The 19,851-nt window shown below is 38.7% G+C and overlaps 2 protein-coding genes across 2 annotated transcripts in view; one reads left to right on the forward strand and one right to left on the reverse strand.

The window, feature by feature from the left end:
- FBN1 (fibrillin 1) overlaps positions 1 to 19,851 on the reverse strand; it is a 711,751-nt gene that overhangs the window by 285,024 nt on the left and 406,876 nt on the right. The gene's annotated exons all lie outside the window — the stretch shown is intronic.
- SLC12A1 (solute carrier family 12 member 1) overlaps positions 1 to 19,851 on the forward strand; it is a 100,719-nt gene that overhangs the window by 14,454 nt on the left and 66,414 nt on the right. The window contains exons 4-8 of the mRNA XM_049613594.1: positions 4,507 to 4,602; positions 6,771 to 6,910; positions 7,963 to 8,073; positions 10,000 to 10,111; positions 12,072 to 12,199. Coding sequence (XP_049469551.1) covers positions 4,507 to 4,602; positions 6,771 to 6,910; positions 7,963 to 8,073; positions 10,000 to 10,111; positions 12,072 to 12,199 — 587 coding nt within the window. The remainder of the gene's footprint in view (positions 1 to 4,506; positions 4,603 to 6,770; positions 6,911 to 7,962; positions 8,074 to 9,999; positions 10,112 to 12,071; positions 12,200 to 19,851) is intronic.

Genomic DNA, 19,851 nt, shown 5'->3' on the forward strand with positions numbered 1-19,851 from the left:
AAAAAGAAAGGGCTGAGCTGTAAATTGAAACACTGGAACCAGTTCCCATAGTTTTTCCATGTTTCATGTTTGGCAAGTGCTGGGTTCCTGACAAAGGGCTGCTTGCCAGCTTTATGATGCATATCAAATGAATGCTTATAGCCGCAGGGTCCAAAATAAGTAGATGCTGTTCCATGGAAAATCTGCATCTTAATATTGCCAAGTGTTTGCCCCAGGGTTTCATGCAAAATTAGTTTTTTAAGGGCAGTTTAGTAACTTATTGAGATCATCAAGCAGCGTTACTTCGTTTGGAGGTGTGAGTGTAGCCAAGGGCAAGAGTAATTCTTTCTAACGCAACTTATTTAACATCCATGTGTTAAGCAATAACCTGAACCTTAATCAGATCTCACATTACTCTTTACAGTCAATCCAGTTTCATGCTTACTGCAAAAGTGTAAAACATGAAGAACCCTATCTTCTGCTAAACTGTGTATTATACTTTCAGACATCAGTGTTGTTTTAATAAGGACCTTTCCTTTAAGTAGTCATATCCTACTTTAAATGGGTGTCTAGTGGGTTTTCCTTTGAATGAAGGTTTGTTTGTTGTTGTTTTAGTTCTCAGAAAGTAGACTTTAGTGAGTCATAGAAACTTATTACCACCCTTACTCAGTTTTACTGGCCTTTGCTGTGAACTTAAAGCTAAATGAGTTGATTAAGTCACCTTTTGGGTCCCATTTAGATTCCCTTTATTGGGTAAGAAAAGAAGCAAATACAAGTAGTTTCTCCTTGATTTGGGATAGTTTAGGGAAGATCCTTTCAAGAGGAGACCCTAGGAACAAAGTCAGAAAGAAGCTGGAGCCAAGAGTAACAGTAGCTACAGCCCTTGGGTAACCATTCTAGGGCCAAGAGTTTTGGCTGTCTTTTCCCCAAAAGCAAATGGTAGAATAAACCCAAAATGTCATAAAATTTTTCTCTGTCTAGGAGACTTAGGCTGGGGCAAGATGGTTTCTAATAAATTTAAACATTAGGCACGGAAGAAGGGAGTGAAAGAGGTATGACCTAAAGCAAGTCATTCCATGAGTTTCATTTTCTCATCTGAAAATTGAGGACCTGGATTCACTGTTTCCCAATCAGTTCTTTGAAGATAAAGCTAAATAACTGTGCTGTCTAGACAGACACAACTTGAGATAGGCTAGGGTAGTGCGATAGTCTTCAGACTGTGGGGTGCATAGGAATTACCTGGGAAGTTAGGTTCCAAAACCACAGAATCCTGGGATTCACTTTGAAAGATTCCAACTTAGTATGTCTGGGCATTTTTTTTTTATATGACATTTATTGCCAAATTGGTTTCCATATAACACCCAGTGCTCATCCCAACAGGTCTGGGCATTTTTAATAAACACTTCAGGTATTTCCTGAAATAGGTGGTTTAAGGACCACACTTTGAGAAAACTATGAACTGAACGTTCTCTAACCTGCCTTTTACCCTGGGATTTTTTTGTTTGATTGTGAGAGAAAAGCAAATATGTTGCTGTTTAAGTGTATAAAACTTTGTTCTAGGATTTCAAATGGTTTACAGAAATATATACAGTGCAAAAGAATAAATAAGAATTGTTGGGAAAATAGAAGCAAAGGGAAAATAAGGGTATGAAAATAATAGTCAAAGTAGGTTTAATGTCCTGAAATACAAGCTATTTAGTTCTGTACAGTTGCTGGGGTGAGCTAAACATTTGATATCAAATGTCTTCAAAACAAAAGCAAAAGCAAAATAGTGTGCAGAAGATAAGAAGAAATTACTTGTAGAGGTGCAAAGAACAGGCCACATGGTGATGTAGAGGTAATATGTACCAAAGGATCCCTGCAATAGATTCAAAGAATTTAGTGCAACTATTTCTTGCAACTCCAAGCTTTAAGAGTCTGTAGGGGCCAAAGCCATATGGTCCAAGTTTGTATCTCATGCCTATAGTTAACCTCCTCCTACTGTACTTCAAACTGTAAAATAGCCTAGAGACTTCTTTTAGAGCCAGGATACAGCTGGGACCATCAAGAGAGGCAACCTCCAATACCTTGTTTCCATTTATGTCTGTCCTTCATTTCCTTCCACTTCCCCTTTTCCCAGGGCATGGCCAGAGAGATCACAGCCTTTCTCAGATGACTACTGTTCTGATTATCCCTGGAACAAGACAGCTTGCCAACAACAATTATGAAGCATCCATTTTATGTAGGGGAGCATATGTAGGCAAGAGCATTCTCACTAGAACCAGGGTGATTTCAGTGCCTGTGACCCTAAACTTCTTTATTAACAGTGGCAAGAGGCAACCTAACAAGAGAATAACAATCAGAAATTTATTAACATGTGCATCATGTGTCCACATGAGAAGACTCAGCAATGAGTAACTCATCAGAGTGGTTAGAACTTGGGCTTGCATAGCATCTTTTTAAAAATACTTTTTAAATGTTTATTTATTTTTGAGAGAGAGACGGAGACAGAGACAGTGTGAGTGGGGGCTGAGGGAGTGGTGGTGCAGAGAGTGAGGGAAACACAGAATCCAAAGCAGGTTCCAGGCTCTGAGCAGTCCACACAGAGCCCAACATGGGGTTCCAACTCACAAACCATGAGATCATGACCTGAGCTGAAGTCTGACGCTTAACCGGCCGAACCACCCTGGGGCCCCTGGCTTACATAACATCTTAACAAAGAACAATGTATTCTTAGAGAAGTGACAAGACAAAGGAAAAGGACTGAGTTTCTAGGATGGCAGATTGTGGGAAGGCAGATACATGAGGGAACTCATGGAAATTAAGTCAAGGCTGTTATGTAGGTTCTTCTGGCACTACTCCAGCCAGTAAGGGTCTAGAATTACCTCTGATCATTAACTTCTGTCCTTCCTGGTATAGAGGAAAGTAGAGACACCTTTACAAATCTATGCCTTGTTTTCAGACAAATATGGGAAGGTAGCTGCTTTTTTTCTGTCGCCGTTAGCTAAAAATATACTTTATGCAAAAGTGGTACATTTGGAGATAGCATATTCTGCTACCCTTCAGTATCCTCTTGACCATATGCTTCCTGAAGCTGAAAGCAGCCTTGCCTTTCTCTGAATTCTGGTTTATCACTTTCTCCCTCTTATAATCATTGACCTTCTGCACCATAAGATCCTTGAGGGCAGCTTTTTTCATTTCATTTTATTTGTTCCTTGCATTTCTCATTCTACTTGACCCATAGTTGGATATATAGTGGGCTTTCAGTAAGCAACAGCTATTATAACTATCGTGGACACAATCAAAAAGCAGTGCCACTGATCATGTACTGTGTTCTATGTGCTCTGCTAGCCACTTTTACACATGTATTCTTTCTAATCTCATTGCCATTTTTGGCTCAGAAAATAAGTAACTTGCCAGAGGTCACAAAGCCAATAAGTGAACATAGTTCAGTTTGATTCTTTCCACTTTACTTATCTGCCAGATAAACAATTTGTTACATTGGATGTAATTTTCCACTCCTACACAACCAAATGTACATAAAAAGAGAGTTATCTAGAAGGGTGAACATTTCCTGTCTAGTTATAAAGGCAGCTTGGAATCCTATTGACCAATTATTATGTTTACAGGTGTCTAGAACTGCGCAAAAAATGGGGTTCCCACTACATTTTGACGAGCCATTGTTGTTCATTTGTGGGCAATTCTCACTGCACATTTTAGCTCTTCGGTTTCTAGGCTCTGTGCTACTACAGGCAGAAAGCTTCAAAGATGAGCACTTACTCTGGTGATTTCCAGGCCAACTTGTTAATTCAGATGTGGTTCTTTGTTGATTACCCTCCATTTGCTGGCTTTTATGTGAACGATCTGATGGATTGTTGCACTGTTTAATTGCCTTTATTTTTCCTCTCTCAACTGAGGTCTTGGTGTGATTATCATCGGCTTAGCCGTGACAGTGACTGGTATCACTGGTTTATCCACCTCTGCTATTGCCACAAATGGATATGTCAGAGGAGGTAATTAAACTTGTGACCCGCACGATCATTTGTAAGGTAAAGGCAACAGAGACTCAGATAGTTCACCACTGACCTTTCTGGAGTGTTTTCAAAGGTAATCCAAGTTGGCTTCTTTTTTTTTCTCCTTCAGGCAAGAGAGATGCGAGAAAAATGAGGAAGGATTTAACCTTTGTCAAACCCCCAACTTTCTCATTCAGGTTCTTCTCAAGCAAGAGAGAAGGTCAGATGTCATGTTTTCTCTTTTCACAGCCAGGGTAGTTTCTCTCCCAGGACACAAGCAGAAGTCAACTTTTCCTTTCCAGGGCCACATTTCAGATTGTGTTTACTTTTGGAGACCATCCTCCATCGTAATGAGCAGGCCGCCGACTTGATCTTTATGCCAGGCCAACCAGGTTCTCCTGAGCACAAAGGAACTCCACTGGGGCCCAGGCATGGACAGGAAAACTTAAATTCAAGGCAGTATATAGTTTGCAACAACAGGGAATCCAAGTCAGAAAAGTAAAATGCAGTATCTTCTATCTCTCATTGCTAACAGGTCTTGGAGTTCTCATAATTCTTCTTTCCACCATGGTAACTTCTATTACTGGGTTGTCAACTTCTGCAATAGCAACTAACGGGTTTGTTCGTGGAGGTAACATTTCTAAGATATCTAATGCCCTCATCACTTGCTACGGGTAGGCAAAATTTTTATATACTCCTTTTTGACTGGAACAAGTAAGTAGCCCAATGCTCTTGATGCCTGGTGGACTATACAAGTGACCTGGATGCAGAAGGAAACATAAGGTACTATGAGTGCAGTCCTGGTCTACGCTGGTCAGCGGTGGGATCGTCTCTAACGGATCTCTCTGGTGCATTGCAGCTCATGGTTTCCAGATGCTCAGAATTCTGTAGGTGAATATTTTATTTTCCAGGCGAGGCTGCATACCTCTTGCCGGTGTCTCTTGGGAAAGGATTCCTGGATGTGGCTTTAATTTAAAGTTTAGTACATTTCAGGTGCTTCCTAGATCTTCATGGAATGGGATCTTTTAGAACATTTCAGGTTTTTCATGGGGAGACTGATCCTTCTTTGACAATTCAGACTGCTGCCTCTGGACGTGCTGGAGCCAAACACATTTCTTGGGGGATTTTGCAGGTCTTGGAGTCATCATCATTGGCCTGAGTGTGGTAGTGACGACACTCACAGGTATTTCTATGTCTGCCATTTGCACAAATGGAGTAGTAAGAGGAGGTAAGCCAATTCATTTGCTTATGACGACAAGCTTTGGTTACAGAGTAATGTCCAGAGTCGGTTTAATGCTGGAAGTAAAATCTGCATCTAAATAATTAGTCCCCAAAGCCTTAAAACAAAGTGAGCTAACCCAAATTTGAACATCAAGGCAAAATTCTCTCAACTAAAATTAAGAGACCGCTAGATGTTTTCTTTGACCTATTTCCTGTGATTAAACATGTTTACAGAGAGTGACCAGGTGTCTAGAAAGAAGGCATAGATAATTACAGTAAAATACATGGTTGCTTTGTACCTTGGATGAGCCCTGCTGGCTCTCTGCCAGGCCCACCCAGCACCCTGGCTGACACTTCCTGCTTAGTTAGCCCTCAGATTTCACCCCAACGCTATACTTCTAGGGGCTAACAGGCCTGAAAAAATCCTTAAGAAGAAAATAGAAACCAACAAACATAACAAAGAGTTACTTTTAAATCATCCAGGAATATGCAAGCTAAGGCAGAAAATGAAGAGAGAGAAAATGAAGAGAGTGGCTTTCACTGTAGAAAGCCATTAATTTACTATGGTTCGTGATAACACCTAGCTATCTAGGCCTCTCAATACTTCGTTTTTTTACCTGCTCTCAGTACACTCTAGAAGCTAACCAGTCCAGCTCAGGCTTCCCTGTGCACATAGGTACATGGCCATATATAGAACTACCTTATTCAAGGTCCAGAGGAGAAACAGTTGTTCCAAACTCTATCTTTCTTCCCATTGGCCACCCATACACATGTGGGTATTTGGCAATAATCATGCCTTCTTGAGCTAAAAGCGTAGAGATCCAATTCTGATTTATAGAGTAGATAATACATAGCACTATACAAATACTTTTTTTATGCAGCAAATATATACCAGAAAATTATACCAGAAAGGAAGTTAGAATAGCAATGATATACATCTCCTACATCATTTTCTGCCTAGGGCTGCCTGTTCCTGGACATTCCAAATACAAAGTTTTTTTCATTGGTTACATCATTGATTTGAACTCACCAATGAATTAAAATTTTTTTTTGATTACATTTATTTATCTTTGAGAGACAGAGAGAGAGAGAGCATGAGCAGGGGTGGGGGGGCAGAGAGAGAGAGGGAGACACAGAATCCGAAGCAGGCTCCAGGCTCTGAGCTCTCAGCACAGAGCCCAATGCAGGGCTTGAACTCACAAACCGTGAGATCATGACCTGAGCCGAAGTCGTATGCTTAACCAACTGAGCCACCTAGGCACCCCAAACCAATGAATTTTTTTTAAAGGCAAAGCATTTTGTTTTGGTAAAGTTTGCTGTATTATTTGTAAACTTTGTATACAATTAGGTTTCGATAAATCAGAATTTACTAAGTAAGGATAGTTCTACTAAATTCTATTACAGTTCTCAGAGTACAAGAAAAGGCTAAGTTATTCATTAAAGTGATACAAGATTCCTAAAATTATTAGGAAGTTACAATATTTTCATTAGAATGAAAATTATTCAAAATTATGTGGTCATATAAACTAAATCCCTTAGCAGTTCCTCAAAGTAAAACATGTTCATTTTTTGTTTTAGGTGGGGCCTACTATCTTATTTCCAGAAGCTTAGGGCCCGAGTTCGGTGGGTCTATAGGCTTGATCTTTGCTTTTGCCAATGCAGTGGCTGTTGCTATGTATGTGGTGGGATTTGCTGAAACAGTGGTAGATCTTCTTAAGGTAATTAAAAGTTTTTCTTTTTTTCAGCCAAGTAAGATAATTCAGTTCAATTTGCCTTTTCAGGGCACTAGGGGTTATCACCATGGCAAGATGAGAGGAAATACATTTATTCTGTAGAATGTGGAAGTTGGATATAGTGGAAGGAGCTCTGGGCTTGGCATCAGAACTGGCTTGGAATCCCGACTCTCAGATTTATCAGCTGAGAGGATTCTGGGCCAGTCCCTCTATTGTTCTGAACCCTTTTTCTCAAATCTGTCATATGAGCTAATAATACTGTTCTATGTATTTAATAGAAATGCAGTACAGAACAAATGAAATACTGTGTAAAATATGAAACAAAAGATAAATGATGAACATTATTTTCAGTAGCAATATTACTATTATGGTTATATTTTCCGAAAGGGAAAGAAAGTTCAAACATTCGAATAACTCACTGCAGGAAATTAAGCATTTCCTAGTTTAGGTGCTCCATCTAGACGGTATGTATGTGACCATGTTAATTAGCTGGTATGTGAACTAACTTCTAGTCCTCCTTTTATGGAAGTAATAGCATTCACTGAATCCAATTAATAGCAGGACCCTTATTTGAAAATTAAATGAATAAATGAGTGAAGTATATAGTTCATAAGGTACATGATCTTCAAGACATGCATTATCTGGTTTCTGTAGTTTAATTGAATGACACTTATTTTCCAATATTCACGTTGGAAACCACTCATTTTTATTTCTCTAAGATTCCCCTTGACACACAAAAATAACTAGTCATTCTTCTGAAAGAAAACATTGTATTTATAAGGGCACATACTTACCTTAGTGCTACAATAGCTTTAAAATCTGTGAGTAGAATGACCATCTAGAATTTCCAAACTTGGCTAACAATGGCCTATTATTATAGGACAAAATAATGTTCATCTCAGATTTAGGAGCACTTCATTTTTCTATTATCCTATAGGGCCCCAGACATGAGTGCACAGTGTCTCTTCTATAATAAGACATAGAGGCCAAAAAAGCTCCATCTCTAACCATTTTAATGATTTTTGTTGTTGTTCCAGGAGAGCAATTCAATGATGGTGGATCCAACCAATGACATCCGGATAATAGGCTCCATCACAGTGGTGATTCTTTTAGGAATTTCAGTAGCCGGAATGGAATGGGAAGCAAAGGTGATTTTCTCAAAATGGTGCTATCGCCCACTGCTGCTCAGGTCTTGGCCAAATTGCAGGAATAGAACAAACCCTGTATTCTAAAAGAATTGCTATTATTACTTGCTATGGCAAAAGTTGTGGGTTAGCAATGGGAAGAGCACCAAGCCCTCAGAGCATGAGGTCCAGGCAGTCACGACCCAGCTCATGTGTCACCTGATTGGGCTGGGCTTTGTTCTTTATGCTGTCACCATGTGACATACACACCAACATTGCTGCCATTTTCACACACAGACCCCTTATGATCATAGCAGTGGTACATGCTGGAAACTGGGTCTCCTAGGTCACACCCCTGGTATCCCATTTCAAGCTGGCTATGGTGCTGAAGCCCAAAAGAAATGGCAAGTGCGATGGGAGAAGGTAATAGAGGCAGGAACTATCATTCTCCTATGAGACACAGTAGTACAGGAGCAAATTTGGGGGCATGATAAGGCCCTGGAACTAGAGAATATCTGGATTTAACTAATAGTAATACAGTTAGTAAATTTCTGCATGTCAGGAGCATGTATTTTTCCTGATTTATAACTCTACAGTGACTGGTATAATTGCAACTGGTCTTAAGTGCCTGGAGATGCAGTGCTTAGACCTCAAGAGGTCACCAGAGATACAAAGGGGGCCAAAGTCACCCACCTACATAAGGCAATGGGAAACATTCCCATATGGCATTTATTTGTGGATTATACATTCACACATCAAACAAAAATTAATTAAGTGTTTATTATGTGCTGGGCTTATTATATGCTGGGCATTTTGCTAGGCTAGGATATTCTGTTGTGACCGAAACAGGCACAATCCTGGCCCTAGTTGAGCATATGGTCTGTGGGAATAGGAGTAATGATCAAGTAGATAAGTGAGTAAATATAAAAAGGTAAGTTGTGAAAGTGCTATAAAGGAACTGAACAGGGCACTGAGATACAAAATAAGAGGAATCTACTTACAATGACTTTATTCCCTCAGGGACGCAATGTAGTTTCATGGCAGTAGAGGGTAGATTTAAAGCGCTAGCTCTGTTGTCAGAGCACCTGAATTTGAATTTGGTTTACATCTGTGTGACTTTTAGAAAGTTGCCTAAATTATCTGTGCCTCAGTTTCTTTATCCTTAAAATGATGATAATAAGGTTGCCTACTTCATACAGTTATTGGTGGTATTATCTATCTGAAAGAATACCGGTAAAATTAAATCTGTCTCTGTTGTTTGTAAGCCCTCAGTGAATGATAGCTGTTATTATTTAGATTCAATGGTCAAGAAAGTCCTCTCTGAAGAGGTAACTAAGACTTCAAGGATGAGAAGAAGAAACAGCTATGCAAAGAGTTCCCTGCAGAGGGAGCAGCATATGGGAATGCCAAGCCAAAAGACTCTTGAAATGTCAGCAGGAGGAGAGGGGGGATAAAGAAAGACAATTTGATTGGTCAACCTTGCAAATTGCTTGTGCTGAGCACACACTGGTGGCCCAACATCAGATGCATGAGGGATCACAGGAGCTCTATGAATCATCATGTTCTCATACTTCTGTTGCATTTAGCACTGGGAAAGGTAAAAAAGAATCCATAGGCAGTCTGTCTAGAAAAGAAATAAACTCTATCAGTGATAAAACTTTGGACTCCATTTATGTTCCTGAGGACACTGCAGCAAGTTACCACCTAGTACTTGGAATATTTTTGAAATGTCACCTTCAAGTGCACAAGCAGATGTGCCCACTGAAAATGTTAACAGCTACACTCAGATCAGACGTAGTGTATCCTACAAGGATACACTATTGCCTATTGGATAGTAGTTTTAATCAGAATAACCAGGTAGAATCTTTCTTCAGTGGACATTACTTTTACAATTAGGTGAAGAGTTGTTAAATGAATCTAAGTTGGCCTCCTTTCTCTTTGTCATTCCAGGCTCAAGTGATACTTCTGGTCATTCTTCTCATTGCTATTGCAAACTTCTTTATTGGAACCGTCATTCCATCCAACAATGAGAAGAAGTCCAGAGGTTTCTTTAACTACCAAGGTACGTGTGACAAATTAGTTGCTTTGCAATCAGTGGTTCTCCCCTGTCCACCTCCATCACCATCCCTGTGTCCCCCACTTCAGCCATTAGAATCCCAGTGCAATCCAGGGAAGAGCCTGTGCAATCCCAGTGCAATTCCAGCCAGTGCAATCCAGGGAAGAGCCTGGGGTTGGTTTCAGGAAATCTGCAGTGAGTCTCAACTCTGCTACTTCCCAGCTAGACCAGTCACCTAACATGTTTGGGTCTCAAATTTCCCTGACCAAGAGTGGGTGATAACAATAACTTCCTGAAGAGATTTTTGAGAAGTAAATAAGGTAGTGGATGCAAAAGTACCTTGAAAACCTTCAAGTGTAGGACAAATTGTTGTTGCTATCAAATAGTAGAAGTAGAGTTGTATAAGCAAGGAAAGAGAACATAGGTCAGGCAATTTGCTCAACCATTGAGAGTACTAAAGTCCAACATAGTCCTTTTCCTGCTGGACTTAAAAAATATATATTTTATTGTGTTTAAAATTTTTTTAATGTTTATTTTTGAGAGAGAGAGAGAGAGAGAAAGACAGAGCACAAGTGGGGCAGGGACAGAGAGCAATGGAGAGAGAATCCAAAGCAGGCTCTGGGCACTGAGATGTCAGCACAGAGCCCAACGCAGGGCTTGTACTCACAGACTGTGAGATCATGGCCTGAGCCAACGTCAGGCGTCTGACGGACTGAGCCACCCAGGTGCCTCATAAGATTTTATTTTCAAGTAATCTCTATGCCCAACATGAGGCTTGAACTCATAACCCTGAGATCAAGAGTCGCATGTTCCATGGACGGAGCCACCTAGGTGCCCCCTTCTAAACTTCTTTGTACCTTGCTTATCTCTAGGATTATCTAGTGTTATCTAGTTAAACATCACTGTCAGGTTTTCAGGCATAAAAGATTGTAGGAGCTGGTGTATCATCCTGAGGGAATCATACTGAGCATGAAATTCTACTCCACCTTTGTACACCTTCCTAGCTGTCCATTCTAGCTTACTCAAGAATCCATTGCTGAGATTTAAAAAGATATTTCTCTTCATTATTTATTATTTATTATTAGTATTTGTTTCCTTTAGGTATCCCATCACTCCTTTCTACCTGTTTCTTTTTCTTTGTAAAGTTTGTCTTGTTTGCTTTGTATGTTAACGTCCTTTTTCCTTTCTATTCCTTTCCCTCCTTCTAGCTCCTGCTATATATTTTCTGAGTCCTTCTAGCTCCTGCTGTATTGTTTCTGATGACTCAAATTCTCTTTCCTTGTTTTTGCATCAGGCCAGATTCTTTTGTTTGCATTTTTCTCTCTTCCTTTTTCTGTTTTTCTTCTGCATTGTTTGCTTCTAATTTAAATAATTTGCTGAGACCTCATGGAATAGTACTGTTTTATGACCAAGGATCTTCACTATATTAAACTTCTGTATATGAGAATTTGCTATAAGAATTTAAGATCTAATATCTGGGAGCAGGGAATGGGGAGGGTAAACATAAGTAGCAAAATCATAAGATAGTTTCACCCACAGGGCTTTCCTACAATTAAAAAAAAAACATAGAAAATCTGTGTGTTGATTAGAGTATTTATGCATGGAAGAAGGTAGCTGTGTGTGTATAGGGCAGTGCACGTGTGTGGTATATTTGCAAATATGCCAGTATAGCCATGAGAAACATTCTCCATTTCCCCCTTTTTCAATCTAGAAAGATTCAAAAAGTCAGGAGGCCTGGGTCTCTGTTGGCACAAAAGTTTTTCAGAGCTGTTCTAGAAATCTACAACCTTGACTCTCAGCAAACATGAGTATGAGGTTTGTCAGGAGTACACCAATCTCTTCAAGTTCCTTCCATTTAAAATATAGGGAAACATTTACACAAGACATTGATAGAAACTAAAGGAAACCAATCTCATACTCTGTAAAGAAAGTCTACATGATAATTTTCTCTTTACTTGTGTTACAGCATCAATATTTGCGGAAAACTTTGGGCCAAGCTTCACAAAAGGTGAAGGCTTCTTCTCTGTCTTTGCCATTTTTTTCCCCGCAGCTACTGGGATTCTTGCTGGTGCCAATATCTCAGGAGATTTGGAGGTATGTTGTTTCCTCTGCTTTTGTGGTCCTGGGAAGTGGTGGTGACATAGGTGAGCAGCATGAGCTATAGAGGTCAACAGTGACCATAGTTCTCTACAAATTTTAAAACTGAAATTTCTGTATGGGTCCCAGTTACTTAAAACTTCTCTCTTTTAATGCCAACATTTAATGCCAGACCATCCTATTTCAGATATTCCTTCCAAAACTCTTATTCAGCGACATTAGAAGGATAGAGTATATTGATACTATATAACATTTCCAAGAAAATGAATATAGCTCAGTGAAAAAAAATCAGAACCTGCCTTTCTCTTTTAAACACATAATGAACAAGAATACATAACATTTGGGGGGAAAAAACCCACCCCCACCCCACCAAATCACTTTATTAGTGAATATTTATTTATTGAATTCAGATATATATATCTGAATATATAACACATATGAATATACATATACATATGAATATGCACATGAATATATATACATATATTCATTCAATCAGTATTTATTTAGCACTCCATTCATAGTATTTTATGTCAAGTACCATAAAGAGCATTATGTTAGATTATTGGTTTGCATGTTTTATAAAATACTGATAGCAGTGACCTAAACAAGAAAGAAGTTTATTTTTCTACTGGATAAAAATCTTAGCTCGTAGGTCATGCAGTAGAATAACAAAAATCTTCTCCAAAAGGTAGCTCAGAATCCCAGATGACCTCTCTTGTTTTAACATTCCTTTGGGTTGGTTTGCCCTCACCGGCACTGTCCAAGATGACTGGTCACTTTCAAGATCATGTTCCAGCCTATAAGAAGAGGATTAAGGAAGTAGAGGGCAAGAAATCCTGGCCCTTGCATGTATTACTTCTGCGGACATTCCATTGGCCAGAATTTAGTCTCTATGACCTTACCTAGTTGCAAAGAAGGCTAGGAAATGTAGTCTCTAGCTGGGCAGCCATGTACTTTGAATTTTAGGGAGTTCTAGTATTAAAAGGAGGAAGATAAGAATGGATGTTAGGGGATAGTAAACAGTCTCTACCATACACAAAAAAGAAGACACAGGTTTTAACTCATACATTTATAATCAACTTTGGAAGACAAGAAATATTTGCAAGAGCTGTCAAGAGATATGTACAAATGAAAACCACATGTACTGTCTAAATAAATTGTGAAATAAACATAGTAAACAAATAATTGTTAAGTCTGGGATGATTTCCTTAAGGGTGTAACTTTTCAGGGTGAACTTAGAGCAAAAGCTAAATAGTGACTGTTGGTGAGAAAATGTACAGGTATTCCAGGTAGAGAAGAAAAAGGACAGTCGTCCCTCACAGTTTAACTGGAGAAGCCCTGATGAGGCTGGATGACCTTAGAGTGCAAAAGGAAATAGCTGTTGGTGGGACCTAAGCAAGAGGTGCTTAACTCTGTCAGAGTGGGGACCTTACCTTTGGTTATATTCATTGCTGCATCCTCAGAGCTAGTAAGGTTTCAATACATATTTGTTGAGTGAATGAATAAGAGCATTTAGATTTGTCATATTAGGGACCACAGTGTCATGGTCAATTCTTGAGCTGAGATATGGAATAAAATAAATTAGGCAGAGGCTCAGAAAATTAAGTAACTTGTTAAAAATGATTCAAATAGTAAGTATGGCTGCTTAATGAAATTTAGCTGTGGATGTTGAGCTTCCAGTTTCTCAGATTTAGAAAAGTATCAGAGGTCACTAACGTAAAATTCTGCAGACTATAAGCACATATGTTTTTTTAAGTTTATTTATTTTGAGAGAAAGAGAGAACACAAGTAGGGGAAGGGCAGAGAGAGAGGGAGAGAGAGAATCCCCCACTTTTGGTGCAGAGCCCAAGGCAGGCATTGAACTTGCAAACTGGGAAATCATAACCTGAGCCAAAATCAAGAGTTGGATGCTTAACCATTGTGCCACCCAGGCACCCCTGTAAGCACACATTTTTTATTTATTTTTTAAAAATTTACATCCAAGGTAGTTAGCATATAGTACAACAATGATTTTAGGAGTAGATTCCTTAATGCCCCTTATCCATTTATCCCATGCCCTCTCCCAAAACCCCTCCAGTAACCCTTTGTTTGTTCTCTATATTTCAGAGTCTCTTATGTTTTGTCCCCGCCCTGTTTTTATATTATTTTTGCTTCCTTTACCCTATGTTCATCTGTTTTTGCATCTTAAAGTCCTCATACGAGTGAAGTCATATGATATTTGTCTTTCTCTGACTAATTTCACTTAGCATAATACCCTCTAGTGCCATCCACGTAGTTGCAAATGCCAAGATTTCATTCTTTTTGATTGCTGAGTAATACTCTATTGTATATATATATATATATATATATATATATATATATATATATATATATACCACATCTTCTTTATCCATTCATCCATTGATGGACATTTGGGCTCTTTGCACACTTTGGCTATTGTTGACAGTGCTGCTATAAACATTGGATTGCATATGCCCCTTCGAAACAGCATACCTGTATCCCTTGGATAAATACCTATTTGCTGGGTCATAGGGTAGTTCTATTTTTAATTTTTTTTCAATATATGAAATTTATTGTCAAATTGGTTTCCATACAACACCCAGTGCTCATCCCAAAAGGTGCCCTCCTCAATACCCATCACCCACCCTCCCCGCCCTCCCACCCCCATCAACCCTCAGTTTGTTCTCAGATTTTCAGAGTCTCTTATGCTTTGGCTCTCTCCCACTCTAACCTCTTTTTTTTTCCCCTTCCCCTCCCCCATGGGTTTCTGTTAAGTTTCTCAGGATCCACATTAGAGTGAAAACATATGGTATCTATCTTTCTCTGTATGGCTTATTTCACTTAGCATAGCACTCTCCAGTTCCAACCACGTTGCTACGAAGGGCCATATTTCATTCTTTCTCATTGCCATGTAGTACTCCATTGTGTATATAAACCACAATTTATTTATCCATTCATCAGTTGATGGACATTTAGGCTCTTTCCATAATTTGGCTATTGTTGAGAGTGTTGCTATAAACATTGGGGTACAAGTGCCCCTGTGCATCAGTACGCCTATATCCCTTAGGTAAATTCCTAGCAGTGCTACTGCTGGGTCATAGGGTAAGTCCATTTTTTATTTTTTGAGGAACCTCCATACTGTTTGCCAGAGTGGCTGTACCAGTTTGCATTTCCACCAGCAGTGCAAAAGAGATCCTCTTTCTGCCAACATCTGTTGTTGCCTGAGTTGTTAATGTTAGCCATTCTGACAGGTGTGAGGTGGTATCTCATTGTGGTTTTGACTTGTATTTCCCTGATGATGTGTGATGTTTAGCATTTTTTCATGTGTCGGCTGGCCATCTGATGTCTTTGGAGAAGTGTCTGTTCATGTCTTTTGCCCATTTCTTCACTGGATTATTTGTTTTTTGGGTGTTGAGTTTAATAAATTCTCTACAGATTTTGGATACTAATCTATCTTTATCTGATTCATCATTTGCAAATATCTCCTCCCATTCTGCCTGTTGCCTTTTAGTTTTGCTGATTGTATCCTTCATTGCACAGAAGCTTTTTATTTTGATGAGGTCAAAATAGTGAACTATCAATAGTTCATTTTTGCTTTTGTTTCCCTTGCTTCTGGAGAAGCGTTGAGTATGAAGTTGCCACGGCCAGGTCAAAGAGGTTTTTGCCTGCTTTCTCCTTGAGGATTTTGATGGTTTCCTGTCTTATGTTTAGGTCTTTCATCCATTTTGATTTTATTTTTGTGTGTGGTGTAAGAAAGTGGTCCGGGTTCATTTTTCTGCATGTCGCTGTCCAGTTTTCCCAGCATCAGTTGCTGAAGAGACTGCCTTTATTCCATTGGATATTCTTTCCTGCTTTGTCAAAGATGAGTTGACCATACATTTGTGGGTCCATTACTGGGTTCCCTATTCTGTTCCATTGATCTGAGTGTCTGTTCTTGTGCCAGTACATACTGTCTTGATGATTACAGTTTTGTAGTATAGGTTGAAGTCCGGGATTGTGATGCCTCCAGGTTTGGTTTTCTTTTTCAAGATTGCTGTGGCAATCTTGGGGTCTTTTCTGGTTCCATACAAATTTTAGGATTGTTTGTTCTAACTCTATGAAGAATGCTGGTGTTATTTTGATAGGGATTGCATTGAATATGTGGATTGCTTTAGGTAGTATTGACATATTAACAATATTTGTTATTCCTATCCAGGAGCATGGAATCTTTTTCCATTTTTTTGTGTCTTCTTCAATTTCTTTCATAATCTTTCTATAGTCTGCAGTGTATAAGTTTTTCACCCCTTTGGTTAGATTTATTCCTAGGTATTTTATGGTTTTTGGTGCAATTGTAAATGGGATCGACTCCTCGATTTCTCTTTCTGTTGCTTCATTGTTGGTGTACAGGAATTTTAACCGATTTCTGTGCATTGACTCTACATCCTTCAAATTGCTGAATTCATGGATCAGTTCTCACAATTCTTTGGTGGCATCTTTAAGGTTTTCCATATAGAGTATCATGTCGTCTGTGAAGAGTGAAAGTTTGTCCTCCTCCTGGCCAATTTGGATGCCTTTTATTTCTTTGCATTGTCTGATTGCTGAGACTAAAACTTCCAATCCTATGTTGAATAACAGTGGTGAGAGTGGACATCCCTGTCTTGTTGCTGACCTTAGGGGGAAGGCTCTCAGTTTTTCCCCATTGAGAATGATATTAGCGTTGGTTCTTTCATATATGGCTTTAAAGATCTGGAGGTATGATCCTTCTATCCCTACTTTCTTGAGGGTTTTTATCAATAAAGGATGCTGTATTTTGTCAAATGCTATCTCTGCATCTGTTGAGAGGATCATGTGGTTCTTGTCCTTTCTTTTATTGATGTGATGAATCACATCAATTGTCTTGTGGATATTGAACCAGCCCTGCATCCCAGGTATGAATCCCACTTGGTTGTGGTGAGTAATTTTTCTAATGTATTTTTGGATCTGGTTAACTGATATCTTGTTGAGGATTTTTGCATCCACGTTCATCAGGGAAATCTGTCTGTAGTTCGCCTTTTTAACGGGGTCTTTGTCTGGTTTTGGAATCAAGGTAATACTGGTTTCATAGAAAGAGTTTGGAAGTTTTCCTTCCATTTCTATTTTTTGGAACAGCTTCAAGAGAATAGGTGTTAACTCTTCCTTAAATGTTTGGTAGAATTCCCCTGGAAAGCCATCTGGCCCTGGACTCTTGTTTTTTGGCAGATTTTTGATTACTAATTTGATTTCCTTACTGGTTATGGGTCTGTTCGAATTTTCTATTTGTTTCTGTTTCAGTTTTGGTAGCATATATGTTTCTAGGAATTTGTCCATTTCTTCCAGATTGCCCATTTTATTGGCATATAATAGCTCATAATATTTTCTTATTGTTTTTATTTCTGCTGTGTTGGCTGTGATCTCTCCTCTTTCATTCTTGATTTTATTTATTTAGGTCCTTGCCTTTTTCTTTTTGATCAAACTGGCTAGTGGTTTATCAATTTTGTTAATTCTTTCAAAGAACCAGCTTCTGGTTTTATTGATCTGTTCTGCCGGTTTTTTTGGTTTCAATAGCATTAATTTCTGCTCTAATCTTTCTTATTTCCTGTCATCTGCTGGTTTTGGGTTTTATTTGCTGTTTTTTTTTCCAGCTCTTTAAGGCATAATGTTAGGTTGTGTATCTGAGATCTTTCTTCCTTCTTTGGGAAGGTCTGGATTGCTATATACTTTCCTGTTATAGCTGCGTCCCAGAGGTTTTGGGCTGGAGTGTTATAATTTTCATTGGCTTCCATGTACTTTAATTTCCTCTTTAACTTCTTGGTTAGGTCATTAATTCTTTAGTAGGATGTTCTTCAGTCTCCTAGTACTTGTGACCTTTTCAAATTTTTTCTTGTGGTTGATTTCGAGTTTCATAGCGTTGCGGTCTGAAAATATGCACAGTATGATCTTGAACTTTTTGTACTTGTTGAGGGTTGATTTGTGTCCCATTATGTGATCTATTCTGGAGAATGTTCCATGTGCCCTGGAGAAGAATGTGTATTTTGCTGCTTTAGGATGAAATGTTCTGAATGTATCTGTTAAGTCCATCTGGTCCAGTGTGTCATTCAAAGCCATTGTTTCCTTGTTGATTTTCTGTTTAGATGATCTTTCCATTGCTGTAAGCGGGGTGTTGAAGTCCCCTACTATGATGGTATTATTATCAATGAGTTTCTTTATGTTTGTGATTAACTGATTCATATATATGGATGCTTTCAATTTTGGAGCATAAATGTTTACAGTTGTTAGGTCTTCTTGGTGGATAGACCCCTTAATTATGATATAATGCCCTTCTTCATCTCATGATGCAGTCTTTATTTTAAAGTCTAGATTGTCTGATATAAGTTTGGCTACTCTGGCTTTCTTTTGACAACCATTAGCATGATAGATGGTTCTCCATCCCCTTACTTTCAATCTGAAGGTGACTTTAGGTCTAAAGTGGGTCTCTTGTAAAGAGCATATAGGTGGATTTGTTTTCTTATCCATTCTGTTACCCTATGTCTTTTGATTGGAGCATTTAGTCATTGACATTTCAGTAAGTATTGAAAGATACGGATTTATTGCCATCATGTCGCTTGTAGAATTGGAGTTTCTGGTGTTGTTCTCTGGTACTTTCTAGTTTTTGTTGCTTTTGGTCTTTTTGTTTTGCTTTCTTTTTGTTGGTTTTTTTTCCATCTTTTCTCCCCTCAGAGTGTCCCCCTTAAAATTTCTTGTAGGGCTGGCTTAGTGGTCACGAACTTTAATTTTTGTTTGGGAAACTTTTTGTCTCTCTTTCTATTTTGAATGATAGCCTTGCTAGATAAAGAATTCTTGGCTGTGTATTCTTCTGATTCATCACATTGACTATATCCTGCCACTCCTTTTTGGCCTGCCAAGTTTCTGTGGATAGGTCTGCTGCAAACCTGATCTGTCTTCTGTTGCAGGTTAAGGACTTTTTTTCCCTTGCTGCTTTCATGATTCTTTCCTTGCCTGAGTGTTTTGTGAATTTGACTATGATACGCCTTGTTGATGGTTGGTTTTTGTTGAATCTAATGGGAATCCTCTGTGCTTCCTGGACTTTGATGTCTGTGTCTTTCCCCACGTTAGGTAAGTTTTCTTTCATGATTTGCTCACATAACCCTTCTACCCCTTTTTCTCTCTCTTTGTCTTCTGGGACCCCTATGATTCTGATGTTGTTCCTTTTTTAATGAGTCACTGATTTCTCTAATTGTTAAATCATGCTCTTTTGCCTTAGGCTCCCTCTTTTTTTCTGCTTCAGTATTGTCCATAAGTTTGTCCTGTATATCATTGATTTGCTGCTCTGCCTTATCCATCCTTGCCGTCGTATCATCCATTAGAGATTACAGCTCAGGTATAGCATTTTTTATTTCATCCTGACTACATTTTGCTTCTTTTATCTCCACAGAAGGGGATTCTAATCTATTTTCAAACCCAGCTAGTATTCTTATTATCACGATTCTAAATTCTGGTTCTGACATATTGCTTGTATCTGTGTGGATTAAGTCCTTGGCTGTCATTTCTTCATGCTCTTTATTTTGGGCTGAATTCCTTCATTTCATCATTTTGAAGAAGAAAAGGAATTAATAAGGTAAAAAAAATTAAAATAAAAAATTAAAAACAGC

This window comes from Panthera uncia, assembly GCF_023721935.1.
Source record: "Panthera uncia isolate 11264 chromosome B3 unlocalized genomic scaffold, Puncia_PCG_1.0 HiC_scaffold_1, whole genome shotgun sequence".
Lineage (NCBI taxonomy): Eukaryota > Metazoa > Chordata > Mammalia > Carnivora > Felidae > Panthera > Panthera uncia.